The sequence below is a fragment of the Zootoca vivipara genome, chromosome 7, assembly GCF_965207765.1.
Source record: "Zootoca vivipara chromosome 7, rZooViv2.hap1.1, whole genome shotgun sequence".
NCBI lineage: Eukaryota > Metazoa > Chordata > Lepidosauria > Squamata > Lacertidae > Zootoca > Zootoca vivipara.
This window is the reverse complement of record NC_142590.1, coordinates 35,460,643-35,480,766: the sequence shown is the minus strand read 5'-3', so window position 1 is coordinate 35,480,766 and position 20,124 is coordinate 35,460,643. Positions and strand designations below refer to the sequence as shown.

Here is a 20,124-nt window from a genome sequence, read left to right as displayed (position 1 = left end):
GAGCAGGTGAGGAGTATATCAGCAAGAGAAAGAGAAAATCAGTGGGGTTTCCAGAGGCATTGGGGGGTGGGTGGGTTGGACCTCAGTCTCCTACCTTGCTTCTTGCCCTTCTTCATGACTAAAAGAAGCCCTATAAATTAGGCATATAAGCAACTATGCAATTTCCTACATGGTATGGGTTGTACCGTTCTCCTTTTCTTAGTATAGACTTTGGGAAGGGTAGCAGCTCTTTTTAGAAGCTGGGTAGGGAGCATCCTGCCTGTATGTCAGTAGACCCAATGATACATCTCATCTCTATTATTTTAGCGTTAGATATGCTTTTGTTGTTCAACAGCACCTGTTGAAATGCTTGGCTGTCCTCAGCCTCTTCCCTTGATAGATTATGTAAACATTTTTGTTTTCATCTGCTAGTCTTGAATATAATTGCTGATAACACAAAAATATGCAAATGTGAATCTTCCAGGCTGCCAGAAGATTTGGAGGGTATTATTATTATTATTATTGACTTGTGACAACCAATCCTCCTGAGTTTCCTCCACTGAAGTGTTGTCATGTTGATACTGCTCCTATCTGACTATGTTTTCGCTTGAACTGAGTTATGACAACTACAATTCCAGATGATCTGCCCTTAGAGAAATTAAATGAATAAGAGCTTTCCCCACTCTTCCTGAAAAAGATTCTAGATGCATGCTCCATAAAGTTTCTCTTTGGCTTTACTTTTAGTCTTTTCTCTCCTTTGATTGATTCATGATAATACCAGTCACCAAAACTCAGGTTCAGATCCCACCTTTCCACTTATTAAATAAGCTCTGTTTTAAGTGGCATCTGTTTCATTGACTGGTGCTGGGTTATTTCTTATCAAATGACTCCTCAGTCTTTTTGTAAACAGTCCAATTCAGCAATTGATGTTTTATCTATTTCCTTAAAGAGAGAGGCCTCATTTCTGCTGTTGGTTCCATTGCAAGTCAGATGCACATCTCAAAACTTCAAGATTTGCAGTTTGCTGAGCTCCTCTCCAAAGGGGGCTGCCCTGGTATTATTCTCTTCCACATTGGTCATGACAAAATAAAAAAATTCCTTCCAGTAGCACCTTAGAGATCAACTAAGTTTGTTATTGGTATGAGCTTTTGTGTGCATGCACACTTCTTCAGATACCAAGTCAGGGCCGGCCCTACGGCCAGGCTGGGTGGCCCAGGGCGCCCACCTGCCGCGGAGCTCTGCCTGCCCGCCGGCCTGGCTGCGCAGCTCCGCCCGCCCGCTGTGCTGTGAAACGGGGCGGGGGCGCCGGAGGGATCCGTCGCACCACGGTGCCAGGGCACCAAATATACTTAAGACGGCCCTGTACCAAGTAGAGGTATCTGAAGAAGTGTGCATGCACACGAAAGCTCATACCAATAACAAACTTAGTTGATCTCTAAGGTGCTACTGGAAGGACCACCACAGCTACCTACCTGTAACTAGAACATTGGTCATGGTTAAACAAATATTGGGACTATCTTCTCTCATCTGTAGCTGCCATCATTAGTAGTTTCACTTCTTAGATAGTGAGCTTCATTTTAATATACATATCCTGAAGAATCACAGGACCATGAACATCTTTCATACAACTACTTTCCTTCCAGCCTGGATCTTCTGAGTAACAATTCACCTCAATACCATTCAACAATGTATAGGCCAGTCCTTGCCTGCTGCAAGCAAAGCACAACCATTAGAGGTTTCTGCTAGATATAATTGTTTTGAAAAGTACATGCATCAAGCAAAGCAAATCACTTCTGCTGTCCTAGTGTTGCCAACTTTTGTGAGCTTTCTTCATGCCATGGTTCTCCTCTTGTCTATTTATTTGCCCTCTCTCAGCATGTAAGCAGTGATGAGACTGAGGAGATAGACCAGTATCCTTCACATGCCTTAGTTAGAGTGTAACTTTGGGAAGTTGAGGGGATTAGGCCCAGACGTTGATAGAATTAGGCCCAGAGGGAAAGTGTAGTGCAAAGGATTAGACAGTATGGCCATCGGTGAGAAGGAGGGGTCTCACGGAGGACATATTTACAAAGGTCCTTCAGAAACCTAGAGCCAGCACTAGTCTCACATAGCTGATTCGTAAGAAAGCTCAGTGGTAGAGCGTATCCCAGGATCTGAATTTCAGACCTTGGCCTTTCCAATATCAGTGCTTGGAAATGCTCTTTTGCCCAATACCCTGTAGAGCTACTGCCAACTACGGTAAATCAATATGCATCATTGATCTGACAGTGTGCAGCCGTTTCAATTAGGTTACCTTTCCACTTATTAAATAAGCTCTGTTTTAAGTGGCATTTGCTGTGTTTTCCAGATCACCTCAGCCTAAGATTATTGTGTTGGAGAAAGGCTCAGATGGATTGGGCTTTAGTATTGTAGGGGGCTATGGAAGTCCCCATGGAGACCTCCCTATTTATGTCAAGACCATTTTTGCAAAGGTAATCGACAAGAAAAGATGAACCTATGCATGTATCTTTGCTGCTTCAAAATACATTTGTAACAACTAATTTTAGTTTAATGTGATCAAGGCCACTCTTTGATTGGGGAAAGGGGGGTAGCCTGTGAGTTGTAGTATCTTGGAAAATTGCAACTACATCCCCAGCAGACTGTTGCTAAAAATTTTTTAAAGTTGTCTATTGACTAGGTGAATGAATGTCATCAGCTGTGTACACACCATACACTTAAAGCACATACGCTCCCCCAAGAGTCCCGAGAACTGTGGTTTACCTCTCACAGAGCTACAATCACACACACACCCTTAACAAAGTACAGTTCTTAGTGGAAAAGGTTCTTGAAATGTAAGGTGTGTTTACAGTCATCCTTTAAAGTTCAGCTTCTATCACATCAGAAAGGTCTTGGGCTCTCAAGCTCTCATTTTTTGAATGAAGACAAGTCATTTTCCTAAGTTAGAGGCTGAAGGCCCCTTTAAAAGCACCAGTCTGAGGGCCAGTTTGCAGTTAATGTGTGGTAACATGTCATTTTTTTAAAATAGCAGCTGTGGGGAGGAGCTGATCAGAATTGAGATCTCAGCACATGGGAAAGGGAGGTTTAACTCTGGTGCCAATGCAAATCCCTTCCCGAGCTACTGTTCCCAGGAGAGAAGTTTACACAGCTGCTATTTTGATTTTTCAAAGCCATGCATTTTAATTGCAGCCGTGCTTTTATTGTCACTCCTAGTTCACCATGATACCTCTGGCATCAGGTGTATCCTTTGTTCCTCTCCCACTTAAAGATTCAAATAAGTGTGCAGGTACTTGTTTCTGGGTGTTTTACTCTTTGTTGATCTGGTATATCATATTCTTTGTTCATTGCATTATTTTCCGTATTTGCATGTTTCTTACTCCCAACTGAACAGTTTTGGGCATTATATGACAGGTTTGTATCAAATTTTATGCACAGCCCGTTGTGCATATCTTGTTTCAATCTTTGTTTAGGTGTGCAGAATCTGAGATACAAAACAGACATATTTTTTTCTTTAAAAAAAGATGTCTCTGTGCAGGCATCCCCAAACTTTGGCCCTCCAGATGTTTCAGACTACAATTCCCATCTTCCCCGACCACTGGCCTTGTTAGCTAAGGATCATGGGAGTTGTAGGCCCAAACATCTGGAGGGCCGCAGTTTGGGGATGCCTGTTATAAATGGACAGGCATGTGGAATATTGGAGAGCTGAGAACATATAAAAATGCCCACAATCAGGGTTTTTTTAAAGAAAGAAAAAAGTTAAAAGGGGAGTATTAGAAAATGGGACACTGTTTGCAATCAGGTTAGCACAGCTTCTGGTACAGTACTTAGTTTAGACATTTTAAAAAAATAATCAGGAGTCCTGCCATGGCCACCTGGAATGCTATGCTTGAGAGGGGCTCCTGTTGTGACCTAGCAACTCAACGATTCACCCAGCAACTGACACAAATAGTATACATCAATTATCTCATCTTGCAAAGCTGGCAACACTGACCTACTTGGCCAGCATTGTGTTAGTTTTTTTTAATAAAAAATGGGACAATTTTACATCATCAGTTCACATTTTCAACAAACTGTATCTGTGATCTGAAGCCATGTGTGCAAGTCTTTATCCTATGATGCATAACTCATTCCTTCCAGAGTTCTTATGTGAGCTATCAGTACAAATCTTTTGAAAAGTGGTGCTTCTGCTAACAGTAGCCTGCTGAGAAATAGTGCAGCAAAAGAAGTCCTCCTCGCCGATCCCTAAAAGCAAATGGCTAGCCACTGTGTGGCTGATAGCAATCTCCAAAAAGCTAATCCAGCAGCACAAGATGCATGTGTGAAGCTCAAAAGGACAACCTTATGGATACTTGGTACTCTTTTATGCAATATGCAAGAACTAGCCCACACAGAAATGGGAGTGCCTGATCACCTCATCTGTCTCCTGAGAAATCTCTATGTGGGACAAGAAGCTACAGTTAGAACTGGATATGGAACAACTGATTGGTTCAAAATTGGGAAAGGAGTACGACAAGGCTGTATATTGTCTCCCTGCTTATTTAATTTATATTCAGAATTCATCATGCGAAAGGCTGGACTGAATGAATCCCAAACCAGATTTAAGATTGCCGGAAGAAATATCAACAACCTCAGATATGCAGATGACAAAACCTTGATGGCAGAAAGTGAGGAGGAATTAAAGAACCTTTTAATGAGGGTGAAAGAAGAGAGCACAAAATATGGTCTGAAGCTCAACATCAAAAAAACTAAGATCATGGCCACTGGTCCCATCACCTCCTGGCAAATAGAAGGGGAAGAAATGGAGGCAGTGAAAGATTTTACTTTCTTGGGCTCCTTGATCACTGCAGATGGTGACAGCAGTCACAAAATTAAAAGACGCTTGCTTCTTGGGAGAAAAGCAATGACAAACCTAGACAGCATTTTAAAAAGCAGAGACATCACCTTGCCGACAAAGGTCCGCATAGTTAAAGCTATGGTTTTCCCAGTAGTGATGTATGGAAGTGAGAGCTGGACCATAAAGAAGGCTGATCGCCGAAGAATTGATGCTTTTGAATTATGGTGCTGGAGGAGATTCTTGAGAGTCCCATGGACTGCAAGAAGATCAAACCTATCCATTCTTAAGGAAATCGGCCCTGAGTGCTCACTGGAAGGACAGATCCTGAAGCTGAGGCCCCAATATTTTGGCCACCTCATGAGAAGAGAAGACTCCCTGGAAAAGACCCTGATGTTGGGAAAGATGGAGGGCACAAGGAGAAGGGGACGACAGAGGACGAGGTGGTTGGAAAGTGTTCTCGAAGCTACGAACATGAGTTTGACCAAACGTTAGGAGGCAGTGGAAGACAGGAGTGCCTGACGTGCTCTAGTCCATGGGGTCACGAAGAGTCGGACACGACTAAACAACTATACAACAACAGCCCACACAGTGAGAGGCTCCCAGAAGATCTCATTTCCACACATTGCATGGCCCAGTTGGCAGCCAACCAGGTCTAGAGCAATGAATGATTTCCTCTTCAATCTCTTATTACAATCAGTAATCAGTATTCAGTTGATTTGATCTTGTTCTGTTTGGGTTTATCAAAAAATAACAAAAATGGCAGGGAGTACCATTGACACGCCTATTAATCTTGGAGGTGGGGGCGGTCTGGTCTAGAGCAGAAGCTTCTCTCTACCCCTTTTCCTCATCGTATTTGAAGCGTTAATGCCCACAAATGCTCCAAGAAGCCTTAATAATGATAATGGAATGTCACTGTTGAGGGTGGTTTGTGTATGTCTCTTCTTCTTCTTTAATTAAGCCCCATCAAATTGCTTGGCCTCTGATGTGCCATTTCTGGTGTTTTTTTTCAGGGAGCAGCTGCAGATGACAGCAGACTGAAGCGTGGCGATCAGATTTTAGCAGTTAATGGAGACACTCTGGAAGGCGTGACTCATGAGCAAGCTGTAGCAATTCTGAAGCGCCAAAAAGGGACTGTAACACTAACAGTGTTGTCATGAGATTTTGCTACAAATGCAATCTGGGCTGGATGCAATTTATTTCTGAGCATTGCTAGAGCTGCTATAAAACAATCCTGTGCGGGATGAAAACCCAACTCTGTCTAAATTTAGCACACCATTAATCATGTTGCCTGTGGTGTTTACATCCACTGTAGATGTTCGTTTTGCTTAGTCATTGAAACTAATTGTGAAATCCTTAAGCCCGCCCACACCATTCATCCCTGGTTTCCTTTGAATGTGCTTCCTGGCTCCTGCTTTGTCCAGAACTGTAATAGGAAGTAAACTCACTGAAACAAGAATTAGCTTATACACAAGAAATAAATTAGCTTATTGTTGGATCTCATGAAGAGAAATAACTACAGAGTGGCTTTTCATCTCATTCATGGTTTACTTACGTTAATTCTTTTTTTTTCAGCCATTCCAGAAAACATTAAAAATGTAATTCAATTACTGCTGTTCTAAATGATGAAATATCAGATTCTCCCATGGGAAATTAATTGTAAACTGTGTTCTAATCATGAAATGTCAACCCTCCCTGTCTAATCTCTCTGGATAGATATTTGTAAGTTAGTGGCAATCATGACAAGTCAATTTCAGCCTCTCCTTAGTTTGTGTGTGCCATTGTTTTAAAGGCTGGCTCCCAAAAATTCTTGAGATGGATTGGCATGAGCCTTTTGAAGGGGTTGTCTCAAGGGAGCTGGTTCAGTGAGAGGGATGGTTTGTACAATATAAAGCATAATTGCACAGTGGCAGAAGGAAGCACCTTAACTTAAAATAGGGCTACACATTATTTATAACGACAATATAGCAAAAGAAACCTGGTGGCTCCAGGTAAATTTATGTAGTACAATGTCATTGTCATCAGTAAACAAAGTGACAATTTTCTCTCTAAAGCCTGCAATTTCTGTAGAATGTATGTAAACTGTATGATACAATTAGAATGCAATAACGTTCATGTTGATTGTATATGTGCTAAATTGGTCAAAGGTGACGCAGTAATCAAAGAAAATGTGATTTTGTCTCATTAATAAGATTATTATCTTTGTTTTATGTGCTATGTTTGGATCTAGCTAATCACAAAGTGCTTTAAGCTATTGGAATACTTTCATGAGTGTTCCGTGAATAGTGCCTGGAAGTGGATTTTAAAGGATTTCTACACATCAGTGTGCAGATTAATGCTAGTAATATTTCTAAGAAATGCTAAGAAAATGTCCCAGGAAGAAAACTGAAGAACACTTTAAAGGCTGGGAGGCATTCTATCTGATAAAATATGCTGACGTTCACACTGCACACCCGTAATTAAACTTGAAAAAGCATTTTAGACTTGTTTAAGGATTGTGACCAAAATCTATTGATCGTTCTAGTTTAGTTTTGACCAAAAATGTGTAATTTGACCCCAGCTTTTGGCCCTTTTATGCATATGTTTCTGATATAAAGAAAGTTGAGCTTCTATACTGAGATATTTTGCACTCCCTGTGGCTCAAGGCAGAGGTCACATGATTGCTTCTTGTAATTTGCACTCTTCTGTGTGCCACATATAGTACTGCCAAAAACTGCATTGCAACCTGCAACTGAGCTGGTAGGGAAGTAAGTGCTATATGTAAAAGAAAAAAAGGCACAATCTGCTAGGATGTTCTCCTTGCTGTGAGCCCCGTTGAGATGAATGGGAACTGTATGGACATGGGGTGGGCAGGGTTTAAGGCAGGAAAACCTCCCAATGGATTGTGCCTCAACTCTTTTAATGAAGCCTGCATTGCGCGCTTTTTCTTTTTTAGCATATGGGCTTTGGGGTTGTTTAATAATGCTGATTTATGTCATGTGGGGGGGGTAACAAAGCATATTTGTTCATTTATGTATGGCAGTAAAATAAAATGTTTTACGACTTCCAAAGATTTGAAATAAAATTCACTTGCAAAAAGATGGAGGAATATTGCAGAGTCAATATTGCACCAATGCACAGAAGCCTAGCTTTATTTTAGAAGAGAACAAATACATCCCCGATGACATTTTTCCTTAAAAGGCATAATAGACTCTTGGGAAAAAATGCTTAAAAATGAGTATCATTTGGGAGCATGGGCTAAGGACTGTAGATTATTAGCAATTTCGTCCCTCACACAGTGGTTCCTTTTTTTTTTTACTTGTTACCCGCACTTCACACTAAGGTCCCAGGGTGGGTTATATAGCATTAAAACACAAGATTAAAAACAATATTGTATCAAGTTGTTATAGCAGGCATGTGAGGGCGTCAGAGCAATGGTCTCTTGGCCGGCCTTAAGCCACTTGCAATCTAGCCATCAACTTTTGCCGTTTCATTGCTTGCAGGTCACTGCCGTACCAAGTTGACCTACATCAGGCATCCCCAAACTGCGGCCCTCCAGATGTTTCGGCCTACAACTCCCATGATCCCTAGCTAACAGGACCAGTGGTCAGGGAAGATGGGAATTGTAGTCCAAAACATCTGGAGGGCCGGAGTTTGGGGGTGCCTGACCTACATGCTCCACAGTGAAAGCAAGGCCAGTCGGGAGCATTTGTCATGTGTTCAGCACAACTCACCATCCCACAGTGAGACAAGAGCCTCAACAGGAATGCCAGCCACATTAGCTGGGAAATCCCCCAGGGCATCCAGGAATCCACCCATCTTTGAGAGTAGACCATCTCAGTGGATCCTCCACCATGACAGAGTAGGCTAGCTATATTCAGCCCAAATATCACCACGGGATTGTCCATCCTCAACACTCAAGAATACAGTGGTACCTCGGTTTAAGAACAGCCCTGTTTACAAACTATTCGGTATAAGAACTCTGCAAAACCAGAAGTAGTGTTCCGGTTAGTGAACTTTATCTCGGTCTACGGACGGAAGCCAAACGGTGGAAGGGCACTGGCAGCGGGAGGCCTCATTAGGGAAAGCGCCCCTCAGTTTAAGAATGGACTTCTGGAATGGATTAAGTTTGTAAACCAAGATACTACTGTGTTATCCATCTGTTCTAGGGCATATCTAGTCACTTGCCTTCAAAGCAGTTTTAGCTTTATTCTGTTTTCGGTGTTATCCTGCAGCCAATGGCAATAGGAACAGTTTAATGCAGAACAGATTAAGCATGTAATCTGTTGAAATAAGCCCTCTGGACAATTTCAAGATCAGCAATATGACTCCTCATTAGGTAATAAGCATTCCCCCCTTTCAAGGAACTTCTGCCTGCCGAAATATCTCAAAGACCAGGTGTATAATGTTAAAAGCATCCAGTCTTGATAGTTTTTCTGAGCAGCAGGATCCACCAGTGCCTAATTTACAATTCATTTTTCAAGTGCAAAAAGCGCTATTCATGTGACCAAGTGGGGCTGCCCTTTAGAGTGACACATGCATGCTCTTTCAACAGTCACACCTATACAGCATATGCTCCAGCTATCTCCACATCCTTAGGTTGACTTTTGGAGCTGCTTTTGCAGGAAAACAAAATATTAGTATGAGCTGGTAAAATTGCTGCTCGCCCAGTGCCCTTGGCCTTCTGCTGACTGAACGGGGGGGGGGGTTAAAAGTGTGCCTCTTCTTCCTAGCTCCTTTCTAATCCCCTTCACCTACAGCCCTACAAGCCCGACACCTACAAGCAGTTTGATAGAAGGAATGGAACAGTACAAACCAAAGACAGGTAAGGAGGATGGCAAGAATTTCAATGTCATGAAGCAATTATTTCCACTATGTGGCTTCAGAAGCAGAAGCTTGCGTTGCAAGCCCCAAGTGTCTATCAAAGGGAGACTCGGTGCCATTTGATGGGCATATCATATTATCATAGGCTCTCCAAGCTGAGTTCCTGCTTCAAAAACTCACCCTTAGAGATATTTTCCACATTGACCTACCTCCCTTTAAGATCACAAAGTGGGACGACTTCTCTAGTATCTTCAACTTCTTATTGTTAAAGCAATCTTATTCTATGAAATTGAGTCAGAAGAGCATGCTCAGCTGTGACAATTTTATCTGTCTTTATAGCTCTGTGCTGTCGCATTCTTGCCAGATAAGCAGGAAATCTACTCATAACTCTCCAGTTATGAGCCATTAATGTTCTCTGCGGGTCTATCCTCTCTATCTTGGAAAGCAGGTGAAAAGTGAATATATTATTATTGCAGGACAAAATGGTCCTGGGAAGATATATTTCTTTACTGGCAAATCAAATATAATCACTGCTGCCAGGAACCCTGCGAATAAGCCCATTGCTTTACAATTAAAGTTGGAAGTTTGCAAGTTCCATGTAGATAGATTAGGGTGGCCCTATTCCCATATTGCCAGTCCCCCAAGGCAACCACCCAAAAGGCAAACTCTTTGTCCAGTCAATCCTTTAGGACCAAGGCAGCAAGTGAAGAAAAAGGGGCTCTCGCCCGTGCCGCCTCAGCCGCAGATGCAGTGATGAAAATAAATTAGGGGCCACCTCAAACCAGCCCCTGCCCCCGGCGCATCTGCCAGAGCAGCACACAGGAGCGAGATTCCAAAAGGGCTGCCTAAACAAGCTATAGCTTAGAGCCCCCCAAAAAATTAAAGGGAAAAAACTGTATGTACATTTCCAAAATATAAGATTTTTTTTTAAAAAAAACCTACATATAGCAGCAGTGTTTTGTGTTGTGTAGGCTCCTATGATGTAAGTCATGGGCCCCGCCTGCTAGCCTGCTCCCTAAAATATCACTGGTTTGCTCATTTCTATATACAGGTTGCCTACAGTCTGCATGGACTGGTTGCATGGCAACATGTGCAAATGGCTTTAGATACCGTCATACCTCGGTTTAAGTACGCTTCGGTTTGAGTACTTTCAGTTTAAGTACTCCGCGGACCCGCCTGGAATGGATTAATCCACTTTACATACTTTCAATGGGAAAGTTCGCTTCAGGTTAAGTACGGACTTCCAGAACCAATTACAGTCATACTTCAGGTTAAGTACACTTCAAGTTGAGTACTTTCAGTTTAAGTACTCTGCGGACACATCTGGAATGGATTGATCCACTTTCCATTACTTTCAATGGGAAAGTTCGCTTCAGGTTAAGTACGCTTCAGGTTAAGTACAGACTTCCGGAACCAATTGTGTACTTAAACCGAGATACTACCGTACTGTACCTATTAGGTCCATAAATTACCATATAGCATATATTGAACACAAAAAACAATGACAAAGGACAGCTTGACATATAATGGGCCCCATTGCCTTCAGTAGCGTAGGGCCTCATCAAACCTAAATCTAGACCTGGCTGCCTCATATTGGTGGCAGTTGGCCACAAGGACCTCTCTGAGGTGGCGGAGGGAGCCTCCCTTCTCCTCTATCGCTGAAAAAGGGTCGGAGGACGAAAACACAAATGTCCCATGGTGCCAACGGGGCGAAGCGAGGGAAACTGTCTGGCGCCCTTCCTCAGAGAAGATGGAGCGGCCCCTGGCTGAGAGGGCGGTTGCCTGGCGCTGTGTAGAGGTGTCTGCCACTAAAACCCAATGCACCGAGTGAGAGGAGTGGGTTGGCAGGAGAACGAGCCTCTGGCTTTGCTCCAAGTGGAGAGGGAGGGGAGGCAACAGCTGCCCCCACAAAGTATGCCTCAGCACTCCTTGCTCCCCTGCCCCCTCTTCACTCCTTCTCTCACACTCTCACACTTGTTGAGTTGTTTGTTTGTTTTTTTGGGAACATCTCCCCCCAAAATTAAAGTTTTTTTGGATTTTCAAAGCCTTTTTTTATTTTAAAATCGCGCTACTTGCCGTATGTCTCGGTTTTCCAGACATTTTGTTGATCAGGCAAAAATCCACCCGGATGCCATTTTTCAGCCCGATTCCCAAATGTGTCTGGGAAACCCCGGACGTATGGCAGCCATAGGGTGGGTGCACTTTAAGATTGTTTTAGCATTATATTAAAGAGCAGCAATTCTTGCCTGAAGTCACTAGGTTTCCCACGAATATGTGGGTAATCCCTCAAAAGCTAATTGAAAGAAATAATTGTTTCAGTATTATACAAAAAGTGGCATAATCAGTAAACTGGTCTAGGTCTTGTATGTTTGGTGCCCTCTAGTGCCAGGTATCCATTATGAAAATTTGTGTATCGAATTTATTCAGAATAGAGTAGAGGCTCTTAGAAAACAATGAAATGAACTTGAGTCCCTTTACCTCTAGGTACCTCAGGCCTGGTTAGTGTGGTGTGGCATCCTTAATATCAGCCATGACTCAACAAACACTTTGTGACTAGTGGCTGATGTACTTTTATTGACTAATATGGGTATCGGGTCTGGGCAGTAACTAGAAGCACCCCACCTTTGCAGCTGTCATTACCCAACATAACTGTTAGCTGCTGCTTTGGCCTTCAATTCAGTTTTTGTAAAGATGGGTATATGACCATTTTAAATAAATAAATGAACAAATGAATAAAATCACATTAATAAGCAAGAGTGGTTTGTACGCAGGCTGGATACCATCCCACAAATATTGTTATTGTTATTGTTATTGTTAGGATGTGGGTGGTGCTGTGGTCTAAACCACTAAACCTCTTGGGCTTGCCAATCAGAAAGTCAGCAGTTCGAATCCGTGCAACAGGGCAAGCTCCCATTGCTCTGTCCCAGCTCCTGCCAACCTAGCAGTACAAAAGGACGCCAGTGCAAGTACCGTGTTTCTCCGAAAATAAGCCATAGTGATAAGCAGTTTAACCTTGTAGGTTGAACTGTACCACACTTAATAAAAATAATAATAAGACATCCCCTGAAAATAAGCCACTGTGTGTTTTTTTGAGGAAAAATAAATATAAGACGGTGTCTTATTTTTGGAGAAACACTGTAGATAAATAGGTACCACTGTGGCGGGAAAGTAAATGGCGTTTCCGTGTGCTCTGGTTTCCATCACGGTACTCTGTGTGCCAGTAGTGGTGTAGTCATGCTGGCCACATGACCCAGAAAGCTGTCTGTGGACCAACACAGACTCCCTCGGCAGGCACGTAGCAAGGGAGGGGCATAGGGGGTGGGCTGCCCTAGCTCCACTCTGGTGGGGGCAGTGTGGGGGCAGTGCGAGGGGGCAGCGCCCTCGGCCCCCAGCCCCTGTCCTGCCCCTCGCTTCCTCCGCCTGAGCAGGAAGAAGCAGAGTGTGTAAGCAGCTGCCGCTTTCTTTCTGTGCAGGGAGGAGGGAGCCCTAAAGGCCCTGTGCTTCCCTTCTCCCTGCACAGAAAGAAAGCGGCAGCTGCTTGCTTACACGCCACCGCTTTCTTTTTTTTCCGTGCAGGGAGAAGGGAGCCCCGAAAGCTGCCGCTTTCTGTCCGTGCAGGGAGAAGGACGCATGGGACTGCTGTGCCTCCCTCCTCCCTGCATGGAAAGGTTTGACGCGGGGGTGTCCATGGCGCGCATGCGTCGTGACGTCATACAATGTACATGACGACGCATGCGCGCTGCGGACAAGCCCGCCCCCGGGGGTGCCTTCGGGTTTGCCGCCCCAGGTGGCCATGCAGCTCCGTTCGCCACTGTCCCTTGGCCTGAAAAGTGAGATGAGCACCGCAACCCTATAGTCGCCTTTGACTGGACTTAACCGTCCAGGCAGGGTGCTTCGCCACGCACGATGCATGCGTTGTATGCGTGCTATGAAGCGGTGCCGCCAGCAAACCGCCCCAGCGCCGTAGGTGGATGGTGCTAGAATGGATCCTCCATTCGTGGCTGCAGCAGCCGCGAGCAGAGAACCCCAGCACTGAATGTATGGTGCTGGAGTGGCGGCAAACCACCCCAGTGCAGTTCGAGGTTTTTTACTGGGCGGCTTGGGAGGCACCGTTGCCCTTCCGCCCGGTAAAAAGTCTCGCTCCGCAGCTTGCTCGCTCACCTACTCGCCATGCGCTTTGCTTCTTCCTGCTCTGAGGGGCGGGCCAGGGAGGGGCAGCAGTGGCCGCCACTGACGCCCCTCTCTGGCCCACCCCTCGCCTCTGCCCGAGCAGGAAGAAGCAAGCGCGTGCCGGCCAAGCAAGTGAGTGAGCAGCCAGCCGCCAAGCAAGGCGTTGTACCAGGCAGCAGCTGGCTGCTCGCTCGTGGGGGCGCGCCGATCCCGGGGTGGATTCTGGGATGCCCCGTCCCCATCGCCCCCCTTGCTATGCCCCTGCATCCAGGGGTCCTTTACTTTATTTATTTATTTATTTATTTATTTATTATTATTATTATCAATCATCATCATCATCTGGCAGCTATCTCAGATGTTATTCACAGTGTGATATGAAAAATTGCCCATATTTTCCCTCAGGTTTTGAAAATGAATCTGTTTAAAAGCAAAATATGTGTGTCACTTTCAAGTTCTCGCTGGCCGCCATACTGCTTCTTGAAGAGATCTATTGCTAAACACACTTGTGCCTCAGACACTGCCCAGGCTTCAAACCTTGTAGTGTTCTATATCTGTGAAGGCCTTATTGTTAGGCAGTGCTGGCTTTTATTATAGAGCCATCTGTGAGGGTGTTGAACTTGGTGCAGGCTAAGAAAAGCTATCAGGTTTTGTCCGTAATGAGCATCCATTAAAAACTCTTACAAAAATAAAAAATGGAGGCAGGGGAGTGCTTACTCTGATCTGCTTCTAGACATGCCCAGCAAAAGGAAGCATGTTTTAAATTATTTGTGACAAGAACCCTAAAGCATGCTGTTGTGCGCACCAGAGAGGAGGCAGGGATGCCTTCACCCAATGCACATTACCTGTTTGGCATTTCTACATCCAAAACACACCTTCCCACCAAACTCTGCCGGAACTCACCGTGAGTGCTTCCCTTGTTCTCTTACAATGGCAACGGCGCCCACCTGAGAGGCCATGGGCGTAGGCAGGGGGCAGGGGGGCAGTTGCCCCCGCCTAGAAGCAAAAGGCTGAGGGGCGCAGCGTGGCGGCCCCAGGCTTACGCTCCCTGTGCGCCTCCGGGACTTCGCGCGGGGAGCGAGAGCCTGGGCCGCTTCCTCTGAACAGCTGAAAGGCGCAGGCCACGTAGCCCCGCCCACATTCCCACTGTGGCCCCACCCCTCCCCTCCCGCCCCTTGCCCCCCTAATTTTGATCCTGGGAACGCCCCTGTGAGAGGCGCCACCGGAACTGAGTCCCGGAGAGTTCCGGCTGAAAAAAGCTGTGGCTGTGATCCACACATGCGCAATGGCTGTCTCAAATTTACACACCTCAGCTTAACTGCACAGTCAACGTGGCTTACGTTTTCCTTTATGATTGAAGCTTCTTTGAGGGAAAACGCATCAAGCAGCCATGCAACTACAAGGCGGCTCTGAAACATTGAGAGTAATGTCATGGGTACATGGCTTCGAAAGCCAGCAGTGGGAGCATGCTTGACCTAAAGTAAATGGCAAAGTGTACATAGACAGAGACTAAAAGCAAAGCAAGGGCATTCTTGGCAATGGTGCCCTTGTGAAACGCTCTACCAAGGAGAACAATCAATTCCTCTTGCCCTTTAGGAAATGTGTTTGCGGTTGGCTGCTGAGCTAGAGGGTTTTTTTAACTGAGTGTCAGTTGGCCTCTGTATGGGTTGTATGGATAACAATTGCTATATTTTAGTGCCTGAAGAAAGTGGATCTTGATCATTTTATATTGAATTACTTTTACTGAAAATTGTTTGAACAGTGCTGCATGTTTTATTTTAATATTCTGCTTTTTGCCATGAAGGTCTCAAAGCGGTTTACACAACTACAGTGGTACCTCGGTTTACAAACACAATTGGTTCCGGAAGTCTGTACTTAACCTGAAGCGTACTTAACCTGAAGCGAACTTTCCCATTGAAAGTAATGGAAAGTGGATTAATCTGTTCCAGACGGGTCCGCAGAGTACTCAACCTGAAGTGTACTTAACCCGAGGTATGAGTGTAATTGGTTACGGAAGTCCATACTTAACCTGAGGCGTTCTTAACCTGAAGCGAACTTTCCCATTGAAAGTAATGGAAAGTGGATTAATCCATTCCAGATGGGTCCACGGAGTACTTAAACTGAAAATACTCAAACTGAGGCGTACTTAAACCGAAGTATGACTGTATATCTATTTACAAAATAAATAAAATTAACTAACTGGATTGAGAACTCTGGAAGGTGCTATGAAGAAATACTGAATCAGACTGGTACTGCCTGACAGTCAAAGGTATGCATTTGGGTGCACAAACTTTATCCATAATTGAACATAATTTCAACATAATTGTGGATAGCAGGTTTTTGTCAGTTGGAATAATAAGATGTTGTTTTCCCAGGCCATTTAACCAAATGTGTGAACAGAAAGGAATTCAACAAATGTCAGATTCCAGCAGAGTGCCAGCTAAAATTTAGAGAGAATGCTCTTTCAAAACAATCCTCCTGTAGGACGGAGGAAAGACTTCAGCATTTTCTGTTGTCAAACATTGATTGGTGTTTTGTTCGTTCTTGTTCTCTTCATTGAATTCCATGCTTAGCAAATGGCTGAGGAAAGTTGATGTGTGTGTGTGTGGGGGGGGGCTTTTATGTGAGACACTGAACTGAAACATGAACCAAAAGTTCTAGTTTGGACCTTTAAATTTTAAACCCCAAATATAGTTTGGAACAAAGCTACCAGGAGAACCACCCAATACAAACTTGCCTGGGAACATAATAACACAAGGGCCTGCCATATCAGGCCAATGGCTTATCTAGTCCAGCATCCATTCCTCACAGTGGCTATCCAGATGCTTGTGTGAAACCCTCAAGCAGGACCTGAAAACTTTTCTCTCCTGTGGTTTCCAGAAATGTATTCAGAAACATATTGACACCAGCCATGGAAACACAGCATTAAGATCTGTTTCAGAGACAGCCCATGCACAGGAGACAGGGCCTTTTTAGTGGTGGCCTCTGGGATATGGAACTTCCTCTCCACAGAAGGGTACGCAGTCCCAATGTTGCACACTTTTAGCTACATTTTAAAACTTATTTTGGATTGCTTTAAATTATATTTCCTACATTTCCAGATGGTTTAAGATGACTGAGCCGTTCTATGCTGCTGTTTTTTAAAAACTTTTTTTTAAAAAAAAATATAATGATGCAGCTGCCTTTATTAGGAAAATAGGAAGCTGACATACGAAGTCAGCTCATTTCCCCATCTAGCCGAGTATTGTCTACCCTGGTTGAAGAGATGCCTGCACCCCAGTATGGTTCCCCTTTATCACATACACAGCACAGCAGGACTATGACCTCCCACCCACCCCCCAAAACCCCCAGCATACAAATCAATATGGCTAACAACAACCTACCCCCCCTACTTACAAACAAGTCACATTGCAATCAACTGAACTCTACCAACCAAGCTCAGGACCTCCTACTCTCTCGCAGTAGCAAAAATAAATAAATATATGAACAAAGGACCTGCCTGTGTGAATCTGAGACAAACCCCTACACCAACACTAGGCAACAGAACAACAAAAAAAAAAACAATACCCCCATCTCTCTCCCCACAACTGCAAGATATCTATGACAAAAGTGTCTCTCACTAAATGTAAACGAACTGTGAAAAAGACTCTGTGAATGGAAAGTGGACACAATAGATGTACCTTTCCCTGTTTATCTGTTTTGTAGCACACACAAAAAATCCTCAATAAAAATAATAATTAAAAAAGAAACAGAATTGTAGAGCTGGAAGGTACCCCAAGGCTCATCTAGTCTGACCTTCTGCAATGCAGGAGTTCTCCAGGGTTTCAAACAAAAAGCTTTCCTGCCCTACCTAGAGATGCTAGGGATTAAACCTAGGATCATTTTGCATGAACATTTTACTGTTCTCTTATAATGTTTGGATTTTTTTTTGTTTGGCAATATATTTTGTGATCATATAAAGTAACCTTCCAAGGGCTATGCCTAAAGAGGTTGCATATAACTGTATAGATAGAAATCCATATCCTATTAAGACTGCAATCCTAGAATAATTTTGCAGGAATAAGTCTCATTGAATCGAATGGAGCTCCTTTTTAGTAGACCAGCATAGGATTGCACTGTAATAACCTTTTAGCCCTGCGTCTCATTCTTCGGAAATTTCAGTAGGTGGAGCAATTGACAACATTTTACACAACACTCACCATTTAGTATAGACAAGCCACACAAAACAATTGCATACGAAAAGCATCCTTTGCCTGGTGAATTAAACAGACGAACTGAAATCATAGTTGTTTTCTTCTTGGACTAGTGTTTGCTGGTCAAATTTTATGAAGACTGCACATGCTTACCAAAATAAAACAATGCTACCCTGGGGTTTTCTTTACCCTCTAATTTGATGAAGGGTTTTGGTGGACTTGAAAGCTTGCACACTCCTTTTGTGTGCAAATTGATTGGCCTAATGCAGATTTTTATTATTGGCCAACACAGCTACCTTTGCTTTTCACCAAAGCAAGTTCAATAAAAATAAGCATTCAGGCCTTTTGCCTGGCTCATTCTGTTGACAAAGACCAAAGCAACAAGTTTTAGCTTATTTAAAATCTGTGTCAGTAACGCTTTAGTAACCAAAGTGCACATCTACATGACACTATTTGTGGAGATTGGATATTCTTTTTCAGGATTATGAGCTATGAAGATTAAGAACCCCTGGCCTACCTGGCAGCAAGTTCAAAGTCCAGGAGTCAATCCATGCAAGCAAGCCCAACGTCCAAAGGTCTGGAAATACAGTCCAGGCAGGGTCAATCCAAGTAGCCAAGTCTGAAGTCCAGCAGCCAGGATACAGCCCAGAGTTAAACCCAAAGCACAGTCCCATAAAGATCCAGGCGTATCCAAGCCAAAGTTTATCAACAGGGGCAGTAAAGCAGACACAGCACTTCAGCTCTGCTTCCCTCTTTGTTTGCTGATTGCAGCATCTGGGTTTGATGAGGCTTGTGACCCTCACCTGTTCTGAGCCTACTCCTGCTGAGGAATCACAAAGCGAGCCCCACCTGGCCAGCTAGGGAGCTGGGCTGTGGGTTATTGCCTGCCCCAGCCTCCTAGAGAGTCTCTTCTGCTGCTTCCTACACTTCAGAGCCTGCCTTGTTTGTGGAGACAGGGGCCCCCCCTGGCTCCAGTGATGGGTCCTGGTGCTCTGGTTCCTGTGCAGTGACATCTATCCCCTCACCATTGTCTGTCACCTGTGAGTACTTCCTTCCCCAATCCCTTCCAACTCTACAATTCTATGATTTCCCCATCCTCTGCTTGCCCCGGTGTGTCCCAGTCCTGACTACACCCCTCCCCAAAAAATCAGCTACAGGGGATGGGATTTTGTTGTGAAAATTCTGTGTGGGTATTCACAACAGCACAATTCAGAAATAGCTAAGCGAATAGGTCCAAATGGTTTCAATGGATCTCAGTCTCGTCTGACGTTTTCTCAGATGTCCTCATAGAGTATGTCAACCACCTTTGGTGATGCGGGGTCTCTAAATTATATACTTAATGCTTGGGAACAATAAACTCATAACTCCACCATGTGGTTAGGCTATGGTACTTCTGCAATAGTTATTGTTTTGCTCCGAATCAGTTTATTAATAAAATGGGGGAACCTTTGGGAATGTTTTTTACCTGCATGATGTGTTGTCAAAGTGCATGTTCAGTTTTCACTTTCAAGGACTTCCCCTTCCCTCTTGCACAGTGAACAGCTTTATTCTTCTTCAACAATTTAAATGATGATGTCAGCTGCGGACTTAGATTTTTCAAAAACAAAATCCTGCTGACTAAATCTATTTCTGCGCTGTAAGCCAATAAACATTGATTTCTGCAGATGGGAGAAGCCAAGAGATATTAAATGATAACATTTTGTCCGTGATTCTGTGATAGGACCTGGAGAGATTTATAATTATTACCTCTCCATCTCACTATTATCTTATTTAAGACCCCTGTGTGTGGTGTGGTTGCCAGGCAGCATACACCATCCTGAGATATTTTCACCATTGCTATTGACCTCTTTAGGTCTTGAAAAACATTAATAACCTCCTTTTTCCTGGATGGCCTCATGATCTTGGCATGTACCCTGACTCGGTATGATCCTTATATTGTATACATTCAGATACCAATTAGAGGCAGTCGTTGCTCCACTTTTTTTTATAAGATGAGGCTTGCTTTCACATGCATGAAAATTATTTGATGTGTAAGTTCGGGAAGAGGACCCGTAGCACAGTGCCAGAGCCAAGTACTTGGTTTCTTGCCAAGGTTCAATCCTTGGTGGGGATGGCAGGATCTGTCAATTTCGGTCCTCTCAGTTTCTCAATCTT

At 43.9% G+C, this 20,124-nt stretch overlaps 1 protein-coding gene across 14 annotated transcripts in view; it reads left to right on the top strand.

The window, feature by feature from the left end:
* The window catches only part of PATJ (PATJ crumbs cell polarity complex component), a 157,958-nt gene extending 150,073 nt beyond the window's left edge, over positions 1–7,885 (top strand). For 11 of the 14 annotated variants that reach the window (XM_035122724.3, XM_088673962.1, XM_035122728.3 and 8 more), the window contains 2 exons: positions 2,327–2,450; positions 5,821–7,885. In XM_035122724.3, the coding sequence (XP_034978615.3) occupies positions 2,327–2,450; positions 5,821–5,967 (271 nt within the window). In that variant the 3' untranslated portion in view covers positions 5,968–7,885. The remainder of the gene's footprint in view (positions 1–2,326; positions 2,451–5,820) is intronic. The other 3 variants (XM_060276859.2, XM_088673963.1, XM_035122729.3) reach the window with 1 other exon arrangement.
* The last annotated feature ends 12,239 nt before the right edge of the window (positions 7,886–20,124 follow it).